Source organism: Grampus griseus (assembly GCF_964374135.1).
Source record: "Grampus griseus genome assembly, chromosome: 11".
Classification (NCBI taxonomy): Eukaryota; Metazoa; Chordata; class Mammalia; order Artiodactyla; family Delphinidae; genus Grampus; species Grampus griseus.
Window position 1 is genome coordinate 81770677 of NC_139005.1, and position 25974 is coordinate 81796650.

A 25974-nucleotide genomic window follows, 5' to 3' on the forward strand; every position below is an offset into this window, starting at 1 on the left:
CAAAAACCTTTGGGTTTTTTATCTCTTGGGTTTTAAATCATTGATAAAGTCAAGATTATCAGTGAGGAGCAGAAACTATCTTAGCTAGAGTAAACTAAAAGGAGGGCAATTTGTTATAAGGATTGGGTAATTCATGAAACCCAAGGGTAGGACAGCTGGGTCTAGACAAACAGGAATTGGAAGGCCATTAGAAACAGACATCCTCAGCCTGCTAAAGTTTCATTGTGTTTCGTTCCTCTTACTCTTTGCCAGACCAGTGTTCTCTCCATCTCCAGTCCATAATGTGAATGTAACCCTCCCCCCCGCCAGTTACAGTTCCAGGGTTCTGCAAGATTAACTAGCAGTCTTTCAATTCTAAAGTTAAATTACAGGAAAATTTGGCATCTGACTGGCTCAGCACAGTGCAGGTGCCCATCGCTGGTCCATCCAACAGTGGTCAGAGGAGATGGGAAACATTATAGTATATACAGGACTTTGGGGGGCCTGTCTCCATAAAAGAGGAGGGGGGGTGGTAGTGAGAGGGAAGTTCCCTGAGAATGAGGAATTGCTGTGTTCTGGGCAATCACCTCTAAAGATGTCCTAGTCAATCTTATTTTCTCTAGGGAAGAGGCTCTTTCTGTACAGGATGATGGGAAGTCATCGAGTACATGCAATGGCTGGATTTTTTTTCTAATGCATATTCAGTCTACATATCCTAAGCATAGACCAAAGCTTTAGTTTCATGGCCCTCAGGGGTTTCTGTTCCATACATCATTTCATCTATCTTTGCTGTATTTGTTACTTTGCGATGGGGAGCACATATTTTAATGCTCTTCTGTAACCACTAAATTATATAAAGCTCATGATCATTGTTCCAGTCTTGTTTTCTACCACATGGTAAACTCACCCAACTCTCTGAAACTATGCAAATTTCCCCCAGGCGCCATGCTCTCTCATGCAAGTTTTTGCTCCTACATTTTTTTTCTTTAGTTTGCCTCGCTCTTTCATCCCTGAAAGCTTATACTATCATCCCCTCTTCTAGGAAACCCTCTCCCACTCCCTTAGGAAGCTAATTTAGGTGTCCTTACCTTTGCTCCCACTACCACATGTGTCACTCACCACACCATATGGACTCATTCATTTTCTGGTTTGTTACTTTAAGGGAAATATCACAGTTCAGCCTATACCACCAGTGTCTCAAAAAGGCCTGCCACATAGTAGGCCCTCATGAGAAGGAACAAATGAATAAAACGAGCCTCGGTTCTGGAAAGTCTGGCTTTATATTTTCTTGTGTCTATTATCCACAGCTCTAGCGTAGAAGTTAGGAGTTCAGGCTCTGATGCTAGCCTTCCTGGGTCTGTATCCCGTCTCTGCCTAGTTTCCTAGTTGTGCGAACTTGAGTAAGTTGACTTAAAATCTCTGTGCCTCAGTTTCCTCATCTGTAGATGGTATAAAAACGGTACCTACCTGAGAGAGTCGTTGTGGGGATTAAATGAGTTAAGTGCATAAAGTTTGGCACCTAGAGGGTGTTCCATAAGTGTTAGTTATCATTATCATCAAACATCTAAATCACTGCCAAAAAAGCCTTTGCAGATTCAGGTGTGTGTCATGAGCAATACATTCTGCAGAAAAGGTTTGTGCTCTTAGCAGTCATTGACCCTTAAAAGAGATTCACATGGTCTTTGCCTAGTGGTGCTTCCATTGTGTGCTCTAAGAGATTAGTAACCTAAAGTTATCTGGGGATTGAGGAATGGGTTAGAAGCTTCACCAGGGGATGTTTTCTATAGCAAGAGAGTGTGTTTATCATATTTTATTTTGATTGTATTTGATGAATGATTGAGCTTTTTGGAGACAGGTGAAGACATTTTGGTGGAGTGATTAGATATGTGATTTCCTGGAGTCTTAGCATTCTCAGCCTTGAGGAGTTGTGGGTGGCAAGGTTGGTGGCCTGAAAATATCCTTTTAAGAGCACAGGGCTGGATAGGGTTTTTTTTGCAGAAACGGATAAACTGCCTCTGAAATTTGTATGGAAACACAAAAGACTTAGAATAGCCAAAACAATTTTAATAAAAGAACAAAGTTGGAGGACTTTCATTTCCCAATTTCAAAACTTACTCTATAAAGCTACAGTCAACAGAGTGTGATATTGGTAGAAGGATAGACATAAAGATCAATGGAACAGAATTGAGAGTCCAGAAATAATTTTTTATATTTATGTTCCATTGATTTTTGACAAGGGTGCTAAGGCAATTCATTGGAGAAAGGATAGCCTTTCTAACAAATGGTGCTGGGACAACTGGATATCCACATGGAAAAAAGATGAACTTAGGGCTTCCCTAGTGGCACAGTGGTTAAGAATCCACCTGCCAATGCAGGGGACACAGGTACATTCCCTGGTCCAGGAAGATCCTACATGCTGCAGAGCAGCTAAGCCCATGTGCCACAACTACTGAAGCCTGCGTGCTCTAGGACCCGAGTGCTGCAGCTACTGAAGCCCATGTGCCAGCGCCCGTGCTCCACAAAAAGAGAAGCCACCGCAATGAGAAGCCCACGCAATGCAATGAAGAGTAGCCCCCACTCACCACAACTAGAAAAAGCCTGTGCACAGCAACGAAGACCCAACGCAGCCAAAAAAAAAAGACGAACTTAGACGTTTACGTTATACCATACATAAAAATGAACTCAAAATGGATCGTAGACTTAAATGTCAGAGCTAAAACAATTAAACTTTTAGAAAACAAAAAAATTGGAGAAAATCTTCAGGACCTCAGTTTAGGCAAAGATTTCTTACAAGACACAGTCTATGTAAGAACAAAAACTGATACATTGGACCTCACCCCATCAAAATTTAAAATATTTGCACTTAAAAATGTAGCATAAAGAAAATGAAAAGACAAACAGTAGACTGGGAGACAATATTTGCAAGTCGTATTATCTGATAATACGTATTCTGATAAAGAATTTGTATTGAGAATATACACTCATACACCTCAATAATAAGGCAAAAAACTCATTTTAAAAATGGGCAATATATTTGAATAGAAATTTTACCAAAAAAGTTACACCAGTGACAAATAAGCACATGACAACATGGCCAATGCCATTAGTCATCAGAGAAATGCAAATTAAAACCACAATGAGATACCATTTTATACCCACTTGAATGGTTATACAAAAAAAAAAAACAGACAACAAATATTGGTGAAGATGTCAGAAATGGGAGTCCTCATATATGCCACTGGGAATGTAAAATAGTGCTGCCACTTTGGAAAATAATTTGGCCGTTTCTTAAAAGTTTAAACATATACTTGCCATACAGTCCACCAATTCCACTCCTAGGTATTTCCCCAAGAGAAATGAAAAGATTTTTCCACAGAAAGATTTGCACACAAATGTTCTTAACAATTGTATTCATAATAGCCAGAGATTGGAAGCAACCTAAATGTCCATCAATGGATAGACACAATGTGGTATGTCCATACAATAAAATATACCACAGAAAGCAGAAAAGGAGGCACAAACTACTGACACAAGTTGTGACATGGACAAACCTGAAAATCATCATATTAAATGGAAGAAGCTAGACACAAGAGGCAATATATTGTATGGTATAGAGTGTGTTGATGCCATTTATATGAAATGTCTAGTAAAGGCAAATCTATAGAGAGAGAAAGATTGATGGTTGCCTGGGGCAGTGTGGGGTATGGGAGATGGGGACTAACTGTGAATATGAGGGATATTTTGGGGATGATAGAAATGTTCTACCTGCTTTGTGCTTTATGGTGATGCTTCCACAACATGGTAAATTTACTAAAAATCATTGATTGTCCACTTGAAATAGGTGAATTGGGTGATATGCAAAATATACCTCAGTAAAGTCAGAGGAGGTAGTATGGGGTGGTGGGGGTGGGAGGGGGTGGAAGAAAGGAGGAGGAGAGAGAGACAGAGACAAAGACAGAGACAGAGAATGAGAATAGGACTGCATGGAGCCAGGCTGTGTGGATCTGAAATAGCAAGTCTAACTTCTCTTTGCCTCAGTTTCCTGTCAGTGAAGTTGGGGAAAATAACAATTAACTATCCACAAAGTAGTGTTGGGAAGATTGTGATAATATGTAAACAATGCTTAACACAAAGTTTGGACCATAAAGAGAGCTCAACAAATATTAGCCGTAATAATTATTATTATTGGTGGTAGTATTTAACCTACGGAGGATCCAGCTCTGATTTATATCAACTAAATTCAAATCCTGGAGAAGGATTTGGACTACGACTGCAGAGGGCAGTGACTCATCTTGTGGAAATGACTCTGGGGGAATCTGAGAGTCTAAAGCACAGGATTTGTCAGTCACCTGCAGGCTGGGGGTTGGAGCCCTGGAGCCTCACGGATGAAGGCTGTTTCTTCATGGCGGCATCATTTATGGAGGGGTCATCATGCCGCCTATCAATGTGGGAGCAACATGTGCTATTTCTACTCCAGTCCAACAATGATTTATGTTATACCACTACATTCCAGATCCTATTGGCTTGGAGGACAGGTGATTTGGGGGCACAGAGGAGGGATACCTAACCTTGTGTATGAGGGTTTCTAGAGGAAGAGATATCCCTGTGAGACTTAAGAATCCCTTGACATCGGGCTTCCCTGGTGGCGCAGTGGTTGGGAGTCTGCCTGCCGATGCAGGGGACACGGGTTCGTGCCCCGGTCCGGGAAGATCCCACATGCTGCGGAGCGGCTGGGCCCGTGAGCCATGGCCGCTGAGCCTGCGCGTCCGGAGCCTGTGCTCCACAACGGGAGAGGCCACAGCAGTGAGAGTCCTGCGTACCGCAAAAAAAAAAAAAAAAAAAAAAATCCCTCGGCATTTCCCAGATGAAGGGTGAGGAGAGTTATTCAGACAGAGGCTACAGTCTGAGTAAACCTCAGAGGTGATAGGGAGCTTGCTGAATTCAGTGAAAAGCTGACATAAAGAGCAGAGTGACAAGAAACAAGGCTGGAGCCCCACAGAGGGCCTTGTGTGCCATGGTAAAGAATTTAGACTTATCCTGAGGATGAAGAGCAGTAAGCAGGTTCTAGGACCTGCTCAGTCATCTTCAGTTCAGTGGTCCCAGTGGCGCTTACACACCACACCTTGAGTGATCCTGCTGTTGGTCAGGACCAGATAAATGCCCTCCTAGAGGTTTGTGGCCTGGGTTTTGCATTTAGCCTCCTCAAGTGCAAGTGTTCCTCCAAGGACCACATCCATACTGGTGTCTCACAGAAAAAGTGTTTCACGCCTCCCTCGAGAGGCATAAGAGGCCATAATGTGGTCGCTGAGAGCCTGTCTTAGGGGCCAGACCTCAGAAAAGCAGAGGACTTGTGAATGTTTCACACACTTCGCCCTGGGTGCCTGCTCTGGCTGAGAGCGCATTAAAAGCCCCAGCGACCGAGGGGCAGGTATTGTCCTGGTTACTATGGCATCACCTTGGAAAGGATCGCTCAGGGAAAGCCACAGCTGAGCCGAGTGAGCCAGGAGGGGAATGTGGTCTGAAGCAGCAGGAGGGGCTGGAGATAGGCTGCAGATGCTGTCGCTGGTCTCGGGACACCTCGTGGGCTGGAGCCCACTTTAGCTTCTCCAGCTGCAGCCCAGGGCAGGAGCCGGGCTGCGCTCAGCCTGAGAGTGGCTGCCTGAGACAGCACCACAGGCTGCTGCTGAGCTGGGAGCTGAGAGGGGCCGAATTCCCAGTCACACACCACTTGGCCTCTCCTTTTTTTGGCAGAGGGTGTTGTCTTATCTTGAGAGATTTGGGCTGGGTTTCATCTTCTTTTTGATTTTTAGTAGTCACCTGTATGAGAACTGACTTCCAGGTGTTCATCGAGGAAAGCAGAGTGGTCCCCACGCTGGAAATGAGAAAGGATGACAATTTCCGAGACTGACTGTTGACGGCTTGGAGATACCCCCTTTTCAAAATGCCTTTTAAAGCATTTGATACCTTCAAAGAAAAATTTCTGAAACCTGGAAAGGAAGGAGTGAAGAACGCTGTGGGGGATTCGTTGGGGATTTTACAAAGGTAAAGTTTGAATGCAAACTTTAGGTTTCTTTCTGAGTAGCTTCACATGGCTGGTGTTTGAAAGAGTGTGCCTCATGTTTTTAAAGCCACATTTAAAAAAGGAGTGAGTGGGTCAGATTAAAGGGCTTCTGGAGCCCCTTCTTGCTCCAACAGACTATGTGCCTAGAGGAAAGGATGCATCAAAACGATAAGGTTGAATTAGGAAAACATCGAGACAAACATTCTGCTTATACAGTAGGATTAGCACTTATTGGAGATGGTAATATTGCATTATTGTGTGTTTGGCATTGAATTAGAAAAGATTTAGGGAGATAATGTTTCATGTTAATTCAATACTAATAACAAAATCAGGAACCACTTTATATGGTTATGCTCTGAGCTGAAAAAATTTTTAAGAAGTTTTCACTTCATTTTTCACTATAAATGAAAATTAGGTATTTGCAAATTGTGTAGCTTGTAATATAAACTATATAAAGTGGTTCTTGATTGGGTAGTTTTCAAAGAGAAAGATAATTACACAATGGTGTGAAGAAAGTAACTTAAAAAATTAGTATTTAAAGCAGAAAATCTTACATGATTAAGTGGGAAAGTGTTAAGTACTATCATTGAATTGAATGTTTTTGTCCAAACCAAAAAATAAATCTTTTTTTAAAAAATAAAATATATTACCATTGGAAGAGAGTTTGCCATAAATGAATGAAATGATGTGATATTTTAATTTGTGATTTTTAAAAGTAGACATAGTAAATGCCTTCCTAGGTCTTACAGATGAATTAATAAGCAGTCCTTATGTGCAAGGTAAAATGACTCCTTTAATCTCTCTGACATAAATAAATGTGAAAATATCCTTGATAGGTTTTTTATGATTATTTCTAATCCTGGTAAGTGAAAAATGCCACCTAGCATCTCCTTTTAACTTTTCTATCTATGTTTTCTGTTAAATTTAAAAACTAGCATTTGAAGGACTATTTCTAGGCACACTGAGATTCATTCCACTTCTTGTATTTTATAACACAGGGCCTCCTGTCAGTATTAAATTTTCCATTGTATCACTCTTGATGAGCTTAGCAGGAGAATTGGGTTGGGCACCTTATTATTTTGGTAATTAAAAACAAAAAACTTTCCATCAGAACTACACTGAATTATCATGTATAGATGAAAACCTACCTCAGTGACAGCAGGATAAACCAGCCAAACATAGGAAATGATTACAATAACCTATTCTTTTAAGAGTGTTTTATCCTTCCATTGAGCACTCCCAGGTAACGTCGTCTGGTGGTGTTCATTTGATTAAAAATGCAAAAGGAAGGCACAGTGGCTTAATTGGCATATTCAAGTGATGACAAAGGAATCTGACAAAGTCAGGAATAAAAACCACGACTTTGGACTAGTCACCATTACAATCACCAAACTCTGTGCCTTAGTTTATAAAATACTCAACCAAAAGTACTTAGGAGTGTTCTTCTCCAACTTTGTCTTTTAAAATTTAATCACTTTTTTCAGTAAGGGACTTATCCTAAATGCTGGTTTTACTGTGTTTGATTGGATGATCGCAAACTTGAAGATCCTTTTGTTTACCAGATTGGTTTACTTAGGGATATAACAAAATTAGTAATTTCCAAGTTGTGTGACCTCAACCCCAAATTAAGTTATATGTCTAGGACTCTGAAGAGTTTCCTCAGAACTGCATCATGGAACAATAAAAAAGCAGCTAGCCCAGTTCTGGAGACAGAGAATACACTAAATGAATGCTAGATACTATCATTGTTGTCATAATTGTAGAATGAATGTTTTTAGAATAAATAAAGCCAAACTCGCACCTCTTCTTTCACTGATCCCTAGAGAGACACGATTGGCAAAGGAAGGGGAAAAAAAAGGCATTAATTGGCCGTCGATCTAAGTTGACGGATCCTCAGCTCTAGTGGTCTTTGAGCAACGCTCCAGAATTAGGGCTCCTCCAACAAAAACAGCTCTGCCACGCACTTGGTGTTAACCTCAAGTCTATAAGATAATTTTATATAAAGTGCCTTGCCCAGAGCCTGGCTTGTAATGGACATTCCCTCCCCTCATTGATTTTTACATAAAACCAGTTGACGGAATCCAATGTGGAAAAAAAAAAAAAAAGACCTTAAAGAACTGTTTTCTGTTTTGTAAGGGGCAGGAATATTGGGAAGTTAGAAATCCCGACTTTCTAACTTAGCAATCAGTATAAATCATAAATGTCTAATAATGTTTAAGACTGAGATCATCATCTAGATGGCATTTTTAGATGTTTTTTGATCACAGAGTGTTCCTCTTGTTCAGGGGAGTGGCAGATGCACAGGAAAGCATCTGAAGTTTGCACATGGGGCTGATTAGAGCCAGGCATTATTAATCTTTCTAAAGACAGTCATTGATAAGAAGCAGCTGAACAATTCATCAGCTAAAGGTACAATAATATTTTTCAAATGTAGGAAGAAAGATGATGCATTCACTTACCGTCCAGTATTGGAACAGATAGACAGCATTACATTTGGAAATTCATGTCCAAAAACTGATATACAGATTTTTTTCAACTTAGATGATAATATGAGTACCCTCTAATTGCTTATGTGTAATAAATGATAATAATAAACACTTAGTATGTTCCAGGTACCGTAAAATTATTTAATTCTATTAACAATCCTGTGAGGTAGGGCCGATTATAATCACGGTTTTACAGATGAGAAAACTGAGGCACAGAGAGGTTAAGTAAATTGCCCACAGCTTATAAGTGGCAGAGCTGGGTTTCAGACCAGACATTTCTGCCCACCATTCTTAATCATTACACTATGCTGCACTCTAATCAACTGTCCGTTCTTCCCACTTGCTGTCTTGAAATTTAACCACTCACTTAGGCTTAGGGACTTACTTGGGCTGCAAAGTAGCCAGCAACATCTGGATCTTCAGGCAAGCATGCGCTTTTATCCTAATTAGTTATAGTATGGAAGGCTTTCCCCAAGGGAGACTGAGCGAGAGTCTGGTCTCCTTTTAGGTGTTCATATCTCCCGTTTAAAGTGATGGTACCAATCCCTGTATTGTGTACATCTTCAGCATTCAGCGGTTGTGTATTGAATGTATGTACCAGCCGTGCACTGTCTGCTCCATAGACAAAGGCTAGTCTGTGAGACCAGGCTCTGAGATCAGGTGATCCTGGATTCCAATTGCCGTGACATCATTTACTTTCTGCCTGCACAACCTCAGGCAGCTTGCTCCCATGGTTGCAGTCAGGGTGATTCTATTAAAACAGATAGCATCTCTCCCCTGCTCACCACTAAGGCCTGCCCCTCACCCAGTTTCCCACCTCACTCAGAGTGAAAGCCAGTGTCCTTTCAATGGCCTTCAAGGTCCTACATGATCTGTAGGACTTTGAGAAATCTGACTTCATCTCTGACCTTCACTGCCTGCCTCACCCCACTCCAGCCACACTCTGTACTCTTACTGGAGCTCCCTGGACCCGTTCCTGTGCCAGCTTTTGGTTTTTCCTTTGAATTAATTTTTATGGGAGTATAGTTGCTTTACAATGTTGTGTTAGTTTATACTATACAGTGAAGTGAATCAGCTGTACGTATATATATATCCCCTCTTTTTTAGATTTCCTTCCCATTTAGGTCACCACATAGCATAGAGTAGAATTCCCTGTGCTTTACAGTAGGTTAGTTATCTATTTTATATATAGCATCAATAATGTGTATATGTCAATCCCAATTCATGCCACCACCACCCCTTCCCCCTTGGTATCCATACGTTTGTACTCTACATCTGTGTCTCTATTTCTGCTTTGCAAATAAGATCATCTATACCATTTTTCTAGATTCTACATATGTGTGTTAATATATGATATTTGTTTTTCTCCTTATGACTTACTTCACTCGGTATGACAGTCTCTAGGTCCATCCACGTCTCTACAAATGACCCACTTTCGTTCCTTTTCATGGCTGAGTAATATTCCATTGTATATATGTATCACATCTTCTTCATCCATTCCTCTGTTGATGGACATTTAGCTTGCTTCCATGACCTGGCTATTGTAAATAGTGCTGCAGTGAACATTGGGATGTGTGTGTCTGGATGTGATTTATTGAGGAGAGCTCTTCCTGGAAAAATTGGGAGAGAGGGAGTAAAGCAGGATAGGAAAGGAGAAAATGAAGCAGAGATGTGATCTCAGGTAACGCACAGGGGCCAGGTCACAGTGGAAAGCTCTGGGGCATAACTGGCACTGGGTTGTCCCTTTGAGCAAAGGAACCAATCTTTTATGTCTCTGCATCAGTCAGTCATTGACTGTGGGTACCCCAGCAGGGATGGAGGTTTATAATGGAGGCCATGTAGTGGTGGGCAGTTCTCCTAAGAAGTGAGCAGCTGCAAGCGATTAGCAGCTGTAGAAGTGTGCTGGCTTGAGAAAAGGGACCTGGGCTGTGCGCTTATTGCACCATACAGATCCACTTGCTTCTCACATTCAGTTCACTCCATCCAGGTCCAGCTTCTCCAAGACCCTGTGGTCATAATTCCTGAGGAACCTTCAGGAGAAGAGTTGGTGGGATGCACTAGCTCTCTTTGCTCTGGCTGGTCCCTCCTTCCCACCCGTTCTCGAGTCCCCTCACTTCTGTTAACTTGCCTTGTGGGTTGATCCAGTCCTCAATCCCTGAGGGGTCTAATGCCCTGGTTAACATACCCTTACCAGTTATGGTTGCTGTATTTGAGTTACACTGGACAAGGCAATATCAGGAGATGTCTTAGTGCATGCCCTGAATGCCAAACATATGTCTTCTTGCTCCTGTGATGAAGCAACGGTCCTAACTCATCCTGCGGATCAGGACCAATTTCCCTTGCTACAGTGGTGACCCCTGGCCTTCCCTTTTGCTCTTGGTGTGAGGACCCCAACATGACTGGGCAGCAGTCATAGCCATATACTTAATGGGATTTTCATTGTATTCCCAAGTGGAAGAATTCTTCTTCGGGATTAGGACTTCTGGATCCACAGAGCCTAAAGTTGAAGAGATGAGGTAGCCCTCAAGTGGGTTACCGGGAATGATGGTTAGTGGGGCCACCCCTGCTTCTAACCCCTTGTTTCTCAGACCCATGTATTCTACCTATTGGGGGCAGAGTACCATACAATAATTGTTGGTTTATGGAATATACTGCATCCAGAAGGGTAGCACCCTATCCTCACAGAAATTTATCTCTAAGCTGATGCCTCAGCTGCTTCTTTAAGAGGCTTCCTCAGCTCTGGCAAGTAGCCAGCTCCTGGAAGGTGGGAGTTATGTGGTAGAGCCAGTGGATCCCATTGTCACGTACCTCTGAGATACCTCCTTTGCCATAAATTGGCTTCCTCGGGTTCTTGTTCACAGGGAGAATTCACTCATGGTCAGACTGAAAGGAGGAAGTCACTGATAGTCAAATCTACTTCAAAGATGTGCTCTGCTCAATTACTGAACCCCAAGAAGCTCTCAAGTTATTTAAAAAATCATAGCGGCCCTAATCTCTGACCACAATGCACTCATTACTAGAAATTAATGCACAATTATGTTTTTAAAGTCATCAGCCTCCTCTTGGCATCTCTACTTTGTCTAAGCTTCCGAGAGCCACACTAAGAGCTCATTAGAGTCATTTTCTTGGCCTTTGCCAGGATGTTAAATCCTGTGTCATGGGGGAATGCCCCCTGCATTAGTCTCCTAGGGCTGCTGTAACAAAACACCACAACCTTGGTGGCTCCAAGTTATTCTCTCATAGTTCTGGAAGCCCAGACTCAAGCTGTCAGCAGGGCCACGCTCTCTCCGAAGGCTCTGAAGGAGGATTCGTCTTTGCCTCTTCCTCGCTTCTGGTGGTTGCTGGTGAATCCTTGGCCTTCCTTGGCTTGTAGACACATCACTCCAGTCTCTGCCTCTGTGGCCTTCTCCCCCTGGGTTTCTCTGTCTATGTGTTCAAAGCTCCCTCTTTTTATAGGGACACCAGTCATTGGATTAGGGTCTGCAGTAATCCAGTGTGACCTTGTTTTAACTTGATTACATCTTCAAAGAACCCATTTCCAAGTAAGGTCGGGTTCACAGGTATCAGGAGTTAGGACTTGAACTTATCCTTTGAGGGCAACATAATTCAACCTAACCTTCGTATTGACAAACTCTTCCTGATCCAATTTTATTACCCTTACATCTCCCTCAGAGCCAGCACGTTCAGAAACCATCCCCAGGCATACTTTTCTGCTTCCTGCTGGTAAATGTTAGTCAGATCCTGCTTGTTTCTTGGTGTATAACCCCTCCCTTCATTGGCAGGCACACCCAATATTTGCCTAATCTTTTCCAGCCTGGGACTCGGTGCTAATTATCGGTCTGGTGGTCAGAAAGGGAGGTGGGAGCAGATCCTGAAGAGCATCAGCGTCATCTCATAAATCACCTGCTCCGTTTGAGGCTAGTTTTCAAGTAAAAGGAGGAGGGACATCTGTCTTCCAAAAAGAAGCATGGCTGCTTCTGCAGGTCCAGAGGGTTCAGAGGAATCTAGGGCTTTAGATGTTCAAGTGCATCTACCCTTTAACCCAGCACTCGGGTATCCTAGCATCCCAAGTTCTTAGGGTGCCATTTCTCATCAGGATCTCAGCTTGGGTGTAAGAGACCTCCCCAGCCTCAGAATTCTACCTTCTCTGGAGTTCTGCTATTTTTTTTTAAAACTAAGCTTTTGTTTTGGAATAATTTTAGATTCACAGGAAAGTTGCAAATATAGTACAGAGCTTTTCTATTTACTCCTTACTTGGTTTCCTCTAATATTAACATCTTACATTATTATGGAACGGTTGTCAAAACTAAGACACCAACATTGGTGCATTACTAATTCAACTCCAACACTTCATTAAAATTTCATTAGTTTTTCCATTAATGTCTTTTTTCCTGTTCCAGGATCCAATCCAGGATACCACACTGCTCTTAGTCATCATGTCTCCTCTGATCTGTGACTCTTTCTCAGCCTTTTCTTGTTTTTCGTGACTTGAACGGTTTTGAGGAATACTGGTTGGGTATTTTGTTGAATGTTCCTCAGTTTGAGCTGTCTGATATTTCTCTCATGATTAGACTAGGATTGTGAGTTTTTAGGAAGAACGCTACAAAGGTGAAATGCTTTTCTCATCACATCATATGGGGGAGGGGTACGTTGTATCAACATAACTTATCACTAGTGATGCTAACCTTGATTGCTTGGCTAAGGAAGTGTTTGCCAGGTATCTTCTCTTTCCATGCTCTATTCTTTGGAAGCAAGTCACTAAGTCCAGCCCACACCCAGAGGGGATTCTGCCATTTTTACAATGAAGTCTTGTGCCTGATCTTCAATTATGTTTGCCCTCCAACTGCAGGAGATGAGGGTCTCTTTAAAGGCTGACAAGGAAGTGACAGATGCTCACTTTTTCTTTTAAATTGGTAATTGATTGCCCCAATCCTGTTATTTTCTTTCTTCAGAGCATCAGTGGCATTTAACAATAGCCACTCAACTCTGCGGAGAAATTGCTATTTCTCCTATACCTCCCAAGTACCAGAGATATTGCGTGAACCACTGCATCCCCTTCCACCTGTATCCCAGCCCAATTCACCACAGCTGAAAGTCTCAGCATTTGCACTGGTACCGCATACTGGGAACTATCAACACTCACCTACCACCAGTGTTGGGGTCCTCACTCCCAACCAGTTAGTGAGCTATCAAACTCTAAGATCTCATTCTTAGGGTTTGCTTCCTAGAACGACATTCTCTTAAGGACTCCCCACCTCAGGGGTCTTTCCAAGCAGCAGGACACAGGACCCTTCAGCTTTTAGACCCTTAGCCTCTCTCTTCTAACCATCTCTTATCTTCTCCTAGTCTGGCAGTAGATTTCCTTATCTAGGGCTCATTTTCTCTTTCCCCAATTTCCCACAAATACCTTTACAATAACCAAGTCCTCTAAGTGCTTCTTCAAGGTTAGTGCTAGGACCATAGACTCAGTACCTATAGAGTGAAGCAGGCCACATTGTATTTTATGACAAAGACACATTTTAGATGCCAACACACTGAAATAGTCTCTACTTCCACAAAGAACTATGCGGTGTCATTCAAAGTTCTTCGTTGCAGTCAAGAGAATCCACTCTAGCTGAGGTGGAATGAAATTTAGTAAAGCATGTTAGTAAGCTTTCAGATTCCTTGGGAGGACCAGATCTGGACGCTCTACCTGCAGTAAAAAGGCAACAGAGAACATATTATGTCATATCACTAGAATGTTCTAGATAAAACAAAGCCACTACCAATGCTTGTCTCTAGGTACTAATTATGTTCCAGAATTCTGCCACAGAGTCACAGAGGAACCAGCTGCCTCCACCATTGCATGTGTCACCATTTGCACTGCCATTTCCCCTGCATACTGCATCCTCCTCTTGTTACTTCCTTTGGCACCTAAATCTCACACACACACTTCTGATTTGGCAGAGTCCGCGTCATAGCTAGCATCATAGCTACAAGAGAGCATAGGAAAAGTAGTTTTCTCTGCTGGTAAGACAGAGCTCAAAATATCAAGTGGCAGTTAGACATTGGGCAACCATAAATGATGGTTGTCTACTTCTTATGATTGTTCATAGTCTAGTTTTTATTTTTCTTCTTCTGATAGAGATATGAGTACACAACATGTTTTCCTTTCCTCTTAACTTTAAGGAAAGCAACAGTGCTGGTGTAATGTTAAATGGCAACTGAGCTCAGTGTTGGGGTGACAATAGAGAGTGGTGGGGACTGTAGTTAAAAGGAGAGTCAGTTATAGCCATGAGAGAATGTGGACCTAATAATTCCAGACTTTCAGTTTTCAAAATAAGCCAGAAATCCAAGCGTTTTTGTTTGTTTGTTCTTGGAGCAATCTCCTGACCTTTAAACTCTGGCAATTCATCCAAATTCTGGGAAAAAAACCCCAAAACTCTATACATGCATCATACCATACAAAAAACATGTCTATGGGCCAGATGTGGCCATTGGGCTGTTGCTTCGTCACTGTAGCTTAGGCTTTTGGAATAAGCAAGCATAGAGTCTAAGTCTTTTTTCCCTGCTGTCCATTTTCCCACTGGACCTCCAACCAGCCAAGAAGACTTGTCTTCCCTGTGTTGGACTCCAGGACTGGGGCACCCAATATGTCTGCCTGTGTGATCTCCCTTTTCCTCTGAGTCCCCTCCCTGGGTCACAGGTCTTGACTTGATCACTTGTCTTCCCTTCCTACTCGATCCTATGTGGATCTTTCTTTCAGCCTTGGTTGTATAGGAGTCTTTCTGCCAGTTTCCAGTGAGAATTGTTCCACATGTAGATGTATTTATGACGTGTTCATGGGATAAGGTGGGGGCGGGGGGCGAGTTCCACATCCTCCTGCCCCACCATCTTTATCCCCTTCTTATCATTCCCCGATTGGGTAAGCCGTACTGACTCTCTGCTTTTATGAGGGGACAGGAAAGGGTGAAACTCCAGGAGGAAAACAAAAACAGCAGAGGTTAACACCTCAAAATCTGTGGAACTATGCTGGGTACTAGGGATACTTGGTTCCTGACTTTATAAGTTTATAGTCTACTGGAAGAGGCAAATAATATCTTTTAAAAATACACCAAAACAGGTACTGTGAGAGTATTGGCTGGGTGGGAGTTGACCAGGTGCATTTTCTTGAGATCCTTTGGAATCTGGAGCACTGAAAGCCACACTGATGAGATCCTATTTCAAATCCTAACCTAGCTCTGGGAGTCAGACTTTAAGGCCCTCCTCCTTCCTTTGGAAGTTTCCATTTATCGATTATTTATCAAGTGCTTTATAAACTTTATCTTATTTAGTGCTCACAAGAGTTCTATCCTCCATTCATGGAACTGAGGCTCAGTTAGGTTAAGTAACTTGCTCAAGGTTACACAGCTAATAAACACCAGACTCAGCTTTGGACCAGGACTGCCTGACTACAGAGCATGTTCTGTCTCTTTTTTTTTGTGGTACGCAGGCCTCTCACTGTTGTGGTCTCTCCCATTGCGGAGCACAGTCTCCAGACGCACAGGCTCAGCGGCCATGGCTCACAGGCCTAGCCGCTCCGCGGCATGTGGGATCTTCCTGGACCAGGGCACGAACCCGTGTCCCCTGCATCGGCAGGCGGGCTCTCAACCACTGCGCCACCAGGGAAGCCTCTGTCTCTTTTTTTTAATTGATTTTTTTAACTAAATGAAAAATTCTTTAAATTCTACTGTGCTTTATAATTTTCAAAAGTTTCACACACATGATTTCATATAATCCCATAATATCCCTTCTTTCCCTCTACCCCTATATTTCCCCTCCCCCTTTCCCTCTCCCCACTGGAACTACTAGTTTGTTCTCTGTATCCGTGAGTCTGCTTCTTCTTTGTTTTATTCACTAGTTTGTTGTATTTTTTAGTTTCCACATGTAAGTGATATCATACAGTATTTCTCTTAATCCCTCTTCAGTACTGCTTCTCTAGAACCTTTAAAACACATCTATTTAGGTGACGCACTTAATATTTTTAAGGTGCTTTCTGATTAGTTCCTATGTAGGAGCAGGCTTGATATCAAATCTGGATTATGTTTTCACCTCACCCACTGCCACTGGGTGACTCCTGGGCAAGGTTTTTTGTTTGTTTGTTTTTTGAGTTTTGGTCTTCTGAGCTGTAAGATGGGGATAAATCCTACTTCTCAAGATTGTTTTGAAGACCTCTCTCTCTCTCTCTTATGGGGTGCCTACAGTGTAGAAGCTAGTCAATATCCTTCAACTTCCTTCTTCCAGTAGAGTAGCGGCTGGATGATTATGTGAAAAACAACCTAATGTAAATGTGAGCCTTTGGATCAAATTAGAATACTGTATTAATCTGCTCTGGTTGCCAAAACAAAGTGCCACAGACTGGGTAGAAACTTATTTTCTCACAGTTTTGGAAGCTGGAGCTCCAAAATCAAGGTGTTGGCAGGCTTGGTTTCCTCTGAGGCCTCTCCTCTTGGCTTGTAGATGGCTGCCTTCTTTCTGTGTCCTCACAGGACCTTTACTCTGGTGATGTGCTCTCCTGGTGTCTCTTTGTGTGTCCAGGTTTCCTCCTCTTGTAATGACACAAGTCATATTGGATTAGGGCCCACCCATATGGGCCCTTATTTAATGTTAATTACCTCTTTAAAGGCCCTTCCTCCAAATACAGTCACATTCTGAGATGCTGGGGGTTAGGATTTAAGTAAATAAAGGGACTTCCCTCCTGGTCCAGTGGTTGAGACTTCACTTTCCAAGACAGGGGTCCGGGTTTGATCCCTTGTCAGGGAGTTAAGATCCCACATGCCTTGTGGCCAAAAAACCAAAACATAAAACAGAAGCAATATTGTAACAAATTCAATAAAGACTTTTAAAATGGTTCACATCAAAAAAAAAAATCTTAAAAAAAAAGAATAAGTAAATAAACTTTTTAAAGTCATAAAATGATCTTTAGTTCTACTCAGTTTGTGCTCCATATATAGAACTCATTACCTGCAAAACAAAACCAAATCTCAATGATTACTGGAACATTTGAATTGGAAGTATACTTCTGCAGGTACTTAAAGGCCAGTTAGCATATCTTAAGCAATTATAATCCTGGGGCTTGATTGTTTACTGGACAGTTGTTTTTGTGAACTCTAGTATATAAAGAGCTAGCAGCCCAGCCCACAGACTGCAGCTATCTGTATTTGGAGAAACAGCAGCGATGAATGTCACCCTAGAAAGAATGAAGATTCTCTGATCTAAAAGACCAGCTGCAGGCAAACATCAATAGAAAACCAAATATGATAAGCAGCACTTATGCATGATTGAAGTCCTCTACTTCGTAAGAAGGGAGTTCCTTTTTCTCATTTATTCTTTTAACCCCAAACCCCTTTAAAAAAAATAGCTTGTCACTGGGCAGGGATTAATAGATGCTCACCTCTGTCTGTAAAAGCTGTAAGTCAGGAGCGATGCCCAAAATTGATCCCTCAGTTCCATTCAGTTGACTAGGAATTCATGAGTCCAGGCACCATGCTAAGCCCTAGGAATAAAGATGAGGAAGAAATGGCTCCTGCCCTCAACATGCTCACAGTCTATCGGAGAGAACTTCATGCATTCATGTTCTCAAATCAACACATACTTACTCCACACCTACTGTGCTGATGACAACAAATAACTAACTCCATGTGGTAAGTGCACTAATAGAGGAAAGTATAAAACACTTAGGCAGGATCAGGGATGGTACAGTCCCTAACACTGAAGCAATACCTACCTGTTTACTGGTGGTAATATTTTCCTCTTGGTATTGTAGGCTCATTTAATCTTAACAACAGCTCTGTGAGATAAATATTATATTCATTTTACGGATGAGGAAATGTGAGATTCAGAAAGGCCAAGCTACTTGCCCCAAGTCACACAGCTAGTATATATGTGGCAGAGCTGCAACCAAACCTGGGCTAACTGACTGCCACAAAGCCTGGTTTGTTCTATTAAGCAGGGTGAGGTAGTTTGGAATCTTCCTCTCCGAGCAACTTGGCTGTACAAGTAATGTCTCACCATTTTTCTGTTTTTAAAACAAATCAAATCTAACTCTGGTGGGAGTGAAGTTTCAGTTGATATAGGGGTGCCCCTCCTGCCACACCCAGGATGTGCAAAGGAGTCACAAACAACTCTGGAGCTTCCTCTAGTTGTTGACCCATGCTCATTCCTGGTCCCATGGTCACGTGAAGCCTGGTGACTCAGCTGCCACTTCAGGCAAGAGAAACTGAAACTGAAGGAAATCTACTCCCATGCTGTTGTGTCTTCCCTCTGGAAGCTCTTAGGACATCCCAGGTGGCACCATGCACTCAGAGGGTGCTTGTGTTGGTTCCTCTAAGAAGCAGATGCTAAAACTGGAATAGATGCACAAGAAATTTATTGAGGGAAAAGGGGAAGGAGCTATGGGAACCTGGGAGAGCATTCAGACTACCACACTATCTGCATAAGAGAGAGGGAAAGAAGAAAGTTTAGGTAGGAAGAGTCTCAGACTCCACCACGGTACTAGGAAGTTTTGGCAAGGCCACTGGGGAGTCCTGCCTCTTGCAGGAAAGGGTTTGCCTTAAATCACTGCTGTGCTCCGTGCTTGCTGGAGAGCAGCCTGTGACAGTGTGGTCCTCGAGCCAAAACCCTGGTGTACTCAGAGCACAGCAGCTGGGTCTGTCTTCAATTAAGCTCCTCAAGACCCCACAGTGCCTGAGAATGTTAGTCTGTATTACTTTTCATCCAAAGCATCTGCATGCATATAGAGAGATGCTAAGCTTGTGAATGGTAACAGTTTTATTAATAGCAATAATAATACTACTCACCATGTATTAATAGAAAGCTCTTTTATGTACCAGGCACTGCACTAAATAATTTACATGCATCATATCATTTAATCATTAAAACAACCTTATGACATAGCTATGATCATTAGCCCATTTTAGAGATGGTGATTGTTATGAACTGAATTGTGTCCCCTCCAAATTTGTATGTTGAAGTCCTAATTCCTGGTACTTTTTTTGTGTGTGTATGTTGGAAAACAGTTTATTTATTTTTAATAAAGATAGGAAGGAATTACACTGAAGTATTGATACTTATCTCCATGTTATGCAATTATAGGCAGTTTTTCTGCTTCTTACTTTCAGATTAAACACAAAAGTATAAACTTATTTTTATAACCTGATAATTATTATAAAAAAGGAAAAAGTGAACAAGTTGAATAGTCAGCTTCTAAAGGAGGAACTAGCTCATAAAACTTAAATGTTTAAACACACTACACAGTAAATAAGTTCTTACCATATATATAAAAACATCAGCAGATGAAATTCGTAGTATCCCAATAATTGCAGCCCCCAGCCTTCATCTAATCCCTGGTGAGGAATATATATTTGGAGATAGGGTCTTTAAAGAGACAGTTACATTAAAATGAGATAATTAGTTTGGACCCTAATCCACGTGACTGGTGTCCTTATAAGAAGAGGAAATTTGGACACAGAGAGACACAGATATACACAGAGGGAAGATGATGTGAAGACACAAGGAGAAGACAGACATCTACAAGCCAAGGAATGAAGCTTCAGAAGGAAGCTTGGCAATACCTTAATCTTGGACTTCTGGCCTCCAGAACAGTGAGAAAATAAAGTTTTGTTGTTTAAACCACTCAGTCTGTGGTACTTTGATATGGCAGCTCTGGCAAACTAATACCAGAATATTGTGGCTTAAAGTGGTCAAGTAACTTAGAGCCAAAGTCACAAAACTGGCACATGGGTGAAACAGCATTCAGCTTCTCTCATTCCAGAGCCCTTTCTCTTAAATATTCTCCTCTACTGGGTCATCCATGGTGACTGGGCTACAAAGTAAGAGATGACAAGGTGACTCAGGAAGATCACTGAGACAGAACACAGCCTGGTGAGCTGGGAAACTCACATGAAAGGGAACTTGGCTGGACAGGCAGGAGAAAGGCTTCACATCTTGCCCCTACCCTTTACTGGCTCTGTGGTCTTGGCCAATCCACTCTTGCTTTCTGAACTACAGTTATAATTTGTGTCAAATGGAAGCATTAGATTTCCTGTCTCACTGAGCTGTTCTAACCATAGAATAAGATCATTATATGAAAGTGTAGGGAGAGGAAAGGGCAGAGGGAAAGAACTGAATTTGCTTCATACAAATATTAGTGTAGTTGTTATATATTATCCATGTTTTAGTGAATATTAATATTATTATAATGATGTATCAATATTAGATCATCAGTTTTCCATGCTATTCAAATTATATATGTTCTGATGCCAGAAATTCATGATGACCACTGGGGCTGCACATTATAAACAGTTTTATGATCCAAATAACTCTTAGACACCAATATAAATGGCAATAAATGGCATTAATGCTCAGCCCAGCAGAGTGGACTCATTGAATGGTTATGAGGATTAATGTAATAAAAATAGCTGGCATGTATTGAGTTTTCACATGTGTCAAGTTCTGTTCTAAATGATCTAATATAATAATTCACTTATGGCAATCCTAAGAACAATCCCATGAAGAAGAAACTATTATTATAATTCTCAGGTTACAGATGAGAAAACTGAAGCCCAGAGAGGTTAACTAGACCAAAGTCACACAGCTAAGTAAAAAAAAGAGTAAAAATTAAAACTAAGGGACACTGGTTCCTAGACTGGACATAGATTGGAGAAGAAATGCATCCAGGATGTCACCAAGTTTTTTGCCTGAGCAACCAAAGGAACAAACTTGTCATTACCTGGGATGGGAAATTAATTCCTTTTAGGGGAACTCAGTTTGGATATGTTAAGTTTGAGATGCTGATCGTGTGTCCAAGAAGATGTCAAATAAGTCTAGATATGAAAATTGGGATCTGTCAGCATATGCATGGTATCTGTAGCCCAGAGGCAGAAAGTATAGATAGAAAACAAAAGAGATCTATGAACTGAGTCCTGGGTATCCAAGTGTTTACAGGTTGAGGAAGTAGGGAATCAGCTTAAGGGATAAAACAGAAGGAGTGGTCAGGGAATTAGGAGGAACACCAAGTGAGTGTGGTTTCTGTGAAGGAAACAAAGTAGTCAAGGAAGAAAGAATAATCAGTAGTGTCAAGTGATGCGGATAGGTTGAATAGATGAGGACTGAAAATAGCCTTTGGGTTGAGCCACATGGAGGGCATTGATGACCTTAAGAAGAACAGTTTTGGTGGACAGGTTGGGGGATACCTGGTTGGAGTGGGTCCAAGAGAGAATGGGACAAAGGGAAGTGAAGACAGTGACTTCCAAGTTTTCTTTTTTTTTATAAAAGGAAGGTGAGAAATAGGGGAGTAGTGGAAAGAGAAAGTGTTTTTACTTCAAATTTTAATGTGGGACAAATAAGAGCATATTTGTAGACAATAAGAATGATCTAGTAGAGAGGAAAAATAATTGATTAAGTATGGGGTAGGGATTTCCTTGAGTAGATGAGAGGCAATGAGATCTAGTGCCCAGGGAGAGAGGTTGGCCTTAGCTAGAAGCATGGACAACCATAGAACAAAGGAAGAACAAATTAGCATAAATACAGGTAGGTAGATAGGTACACAGGGAGGTTGCTGAAGTTCTCTTCTGATTACTTCCATATTCTTGCACATTTATTAAGCTACCACTCTGAGCTCACACATTGAAAATGAAAGCTCTTTTTCCTGTTTTACTATTGCTCTTCACCTTGATTGCAACAAAACCTACATCATCCAGCAATTATAGCTGCTTGTGTATGTGTCTTTCTTTCCAAACAGCCTAAGAACTGAAGAAGGGCAGAGACCATGTTCCCTTCTTTATTGTTCCCTAACATTCAGCACAGTGCCTGACACACAGTAGGCACTCAATAAATATTTGATGAACTGAATTAAATCCAGTACATTTGCTTCTCTCTACATGTGCTTTAAGCTCATTTGCTTGAGTCATAAAAAGCTACCAAGATTATCTCTTCTGTGAATTGGTGGGCAAATTATTTGTGTTTCAGTCTGGTCTGTATTAGCTATTAGTGAATATGATACTCAAGAAAACGTATAAGCTTTGCTTATTTTTACAAAGACTTGCAACTTAATTGGGTGTCCTCAGAAGGGTTACAATATGTGAGAGGATGCATACAGCTCCTTTTATAATTGACAGATTGTGTTCAGTTTGCCCAATTACTCTTTTCTTTAAAGAAGAGAGTAAATTTACTGTAATAGATATACCATAATCTGAATTTATAGAACTCAGTGAGAAATCCTACCATCTGGTTAAAAATCGTCAGAGAATCATCTCCTTAGAAGAACCACCTAAGGAAGAAAGGATACACAACCAGTTTGTTGTGTGCTGTGATAGAAAATGTGTCTCCCTACCTCCATCTCGTATTTTATTAAGACTTAGAAAAAGAGGAAGAAAGAAAAACATCTGCATTAATTTTCTACTGTATATCTTTTTAGCAAGCTTCAAGTGACATTAAAATTAAGGTCAAACATAATAGTTAGCTGGGTCATGCAATGTGGATGAAGTCTATGGATACTCTTTCAGCAGGAAGTTCAGTAAAGCATATATATATATTTTTAATAAATTTATCTATTTTATTTATTTATTTTTGGCTGGGTTGGGTCTTTGTTGCTGTGCGTGGGCTTTCTCTAGTTGTGGTGAGTGAGGGCTACTCTTCGTTGTGGTGCACAAGCTTCTCAATGTGATGGCTTCTCTTTGTTGCTGAGCACGGGCTGTAGGTGCGTGGGCTTCAGTAGTTGTGGCATTCAGGCTCAGTAGTTGCGGTGCATGGGCTCTAGAGCACAGGCTCAGTAGTTGTGGCACACGGGCTTAGTTGCTCCACGGCATGTGGGATCTTCCCAGTCCAGGGCTTGAACCCACGTCCCCTGCATTGGCAGGCGGATTCTTAACCACTGCATCACCAGGGAAGTCCCAAGCATATTGTTGAGGACACAAACTCTGGACCTGGGCTTGCATCCCACCATAGATAACTTAGCTTCCTCATGTAGAAAAGGACAAGATAACACGATCTACCTCATGTGGTGGTTATGAGATTAAAACAACTTAATGCCTATAAGGGTGGAATATGATATCCAGAATATCAGTCATTTTAGCCATTATAATTTATTTTAGTAATAATGATGATGATGATGTTAAAAAATGCAGGCTGCATCCTACTCTGGGTTTCCTATTTTCTTTCTTGGTACACTTTTTCTTTTTTTGTAGTACACTTTGTTTTTTTCTGTAATCCTGGTCTTTCTCTCTTTTTCCACTGTAGGAAAATTGATGGGACCAGTGAGGAAGAAGGTAACATTGAGCTGAATGAAGAAGGAAGGCCAGTGCAGACATCCAAGCAGAGCCCCCCACTCTGTGACTGCCACTGCTGTGGCCTCCCCAAGCGCTACATCATTGCCATCATGAGCGGGCTGGGATTCTGCATTTCCTTTGGGATTCGGTGCAACCTTGGAGTTGCCATTGTGGAAATGGTCAACAACAACACTATATACGTTGATGGAAAACCGGAAATTCAGGTCAGTGTCTGTCTATGGTGGGAGTTCTTTCAGCCATGGCTGTATTAATGTTTTAAATTCTTAAAATAAAACACATAGGATTATAAAGGAAACCCATCATTTTATTTGTTTTTTTTGCTTTATGCGGGCCTCTCACTGTTGTGGCCTCTCCCGTTGCAGAGCATAGGCTCTGGACGCGCAGGCTCAGCAGCCATGGCTCACGGGCCAGCCGCTCTGTGGCATGTGGGATCTTCCCGGACCGGGGCACGAACCCGTGTCCACTGCGTCGGCAGGCGGACTCTCAACAACTGCGCCACCAGGGAAGTCCAAAACCCATCATTTTAAAATACAGATATCGATCTTCCCTGGTGGCGCAGTGGTTAAGAATCTGCCTGCCAATGCAGGGGACATGGGTTCGAGCCCTGGTCTGGGAAGATCCCACATGCCATGGAGCAACTAAGCCATTGAGCCACAACTACTGAGCCTGCGCTCTAGAGCCTGCAAGCCACAACTACTGAGCCCGCATGCCACAACTACTGAAGCCCGTTCACATAGAGCCCGTGCTGTGCAACAAGAGAAGCCACCGCAATGAGAAGCCCGCACATCACAATGAAGAGTAGTCCCTGCTCGCCACAACTAGAGAAAAGCCTGCGCGCAGCATCGAAGAACCAATGCAGCCAAAAATAAAATAAATAAATAAATAAAAATAAAGCAAAAAAATAAAATAAAATAAAGATACCAAAATATTTAAAAATCGAATTTGTGATATAGAAGCATATGGGCTTCTTTATGAAAATGTCAGATGAAAAACTCTAGCAATGGGTCTAATAATTACTGTAATTTTGAAGTCTGAAGGAGAAGCAATTGTTTGAGATAGCAGCAACAACCATCATGTGATATGAACATATTTATAATTTCCACTAGTCACAGAGTCACAGGTACTGATAAATGACTGGGGTTTGTTTCCTACATTCATAATTACAGGAAATGCTAAAGTTTAGTTAGTGGAAATAAAGATGCTGATTTTTCCCCATTCGAGTTCGTAGATCCACATGGTTCCATCCACGGACTCCAGGTTAAGAAACCCCAGTGAAAAGGTAAAGCACGGGGTGAGCGTCAAGAGAAGGAGGCAGCAAGTAAAGTGGGGTTAGGTCTTGCAGAGCCTGGTAAGCCATGAGGGGAGATAGGGGTGGGCTTTAAGCAAAGAAGTGGTATGGCCAAATCCATGCTCCAGAATGATCACTGCCCAGCCAGTCATCTCCAGTGGATTGGGACTGGAGTGAGTGGAAGCAGAAGGCCCAGTTCAAAGGCTGTTGTAGTCATAAGCACTTAAATGCTTTAAACACTCTGATGTCACTTAAATAGTATTGATTTTATGAATCACTGGAAAGATAAAATCTGGTTTGTTTTCTAAATGGTAGGCCTAGAGAAGGATTGAAATTATGGGAAAATAAAATGAAAATGTATGCCCAGTGGATACCCAACATATACGTGTTTCATTGTATTGAACACACACACAGGAGTGACGCATGTGGAAATCCATCTGTTTGCAGAGAGACATCTAATAGTTCTCTGGTCCCTGCCCATATTCGGGGAAACATTTATTTGTTTATTTATTTTTAAAATTTATTTATTTTATTTATTTTTGGCTGTGTTGGGTCTTCGTTGCTGCGTGCGGGGGCTTTCTCTAGTTGCGGCGAGCGGGGGCTACTCTTCGTTGCGGTGTGCAGGCTTCTCATTGCGGTGGCTTCTCTCGTTGCAGAGCACGGTCTCTAGGTGCATGTGCTTCAGTAATGTGGCACACAGGCTCAGTAGTTGTGGCTCACAGGCTCCGTAGTTGTGGCTCGTGGGCTCTAGAGCGCACGCTCAGTAGTTGCAGTGCACATATTTAGCTGCTCCACAGCATGTGGGATCTTCCCGGACCAGGGCTTGAACCTGTGTCCCCTGCATTGGTAGGCAGA

The 25974-nt window shown here is 41.9% G+C and overlaps 1 protein-coding gene across 1 annotated transcript in view; it reads left to right on the top strand.

The window, feature by feature from the left end:
* Positions 1 to 5920: 5920 nt before the first annotated feature.
* SLC17A8 (solute carrier family 17 member 8) overlaps positions 5921 to 25974 on the top strand; it is a gene marked incomplete at both ends in the record, with an annotated part of 49732 nt that continues 29678 nt past the window's right edge. The window contains 2 exons of the mRNA XM_082666181.1: positions 5921 to 6021; positions 23782 to 24034. Coding sequence (XP_082522307.1) covers positions 5921 to 6021; positions 23782 to 24034 — 354 coding nt within the window. The remainder of the gene's footprint in view (positions 6022 to 23781; positions 24035 to 25974) is intronic.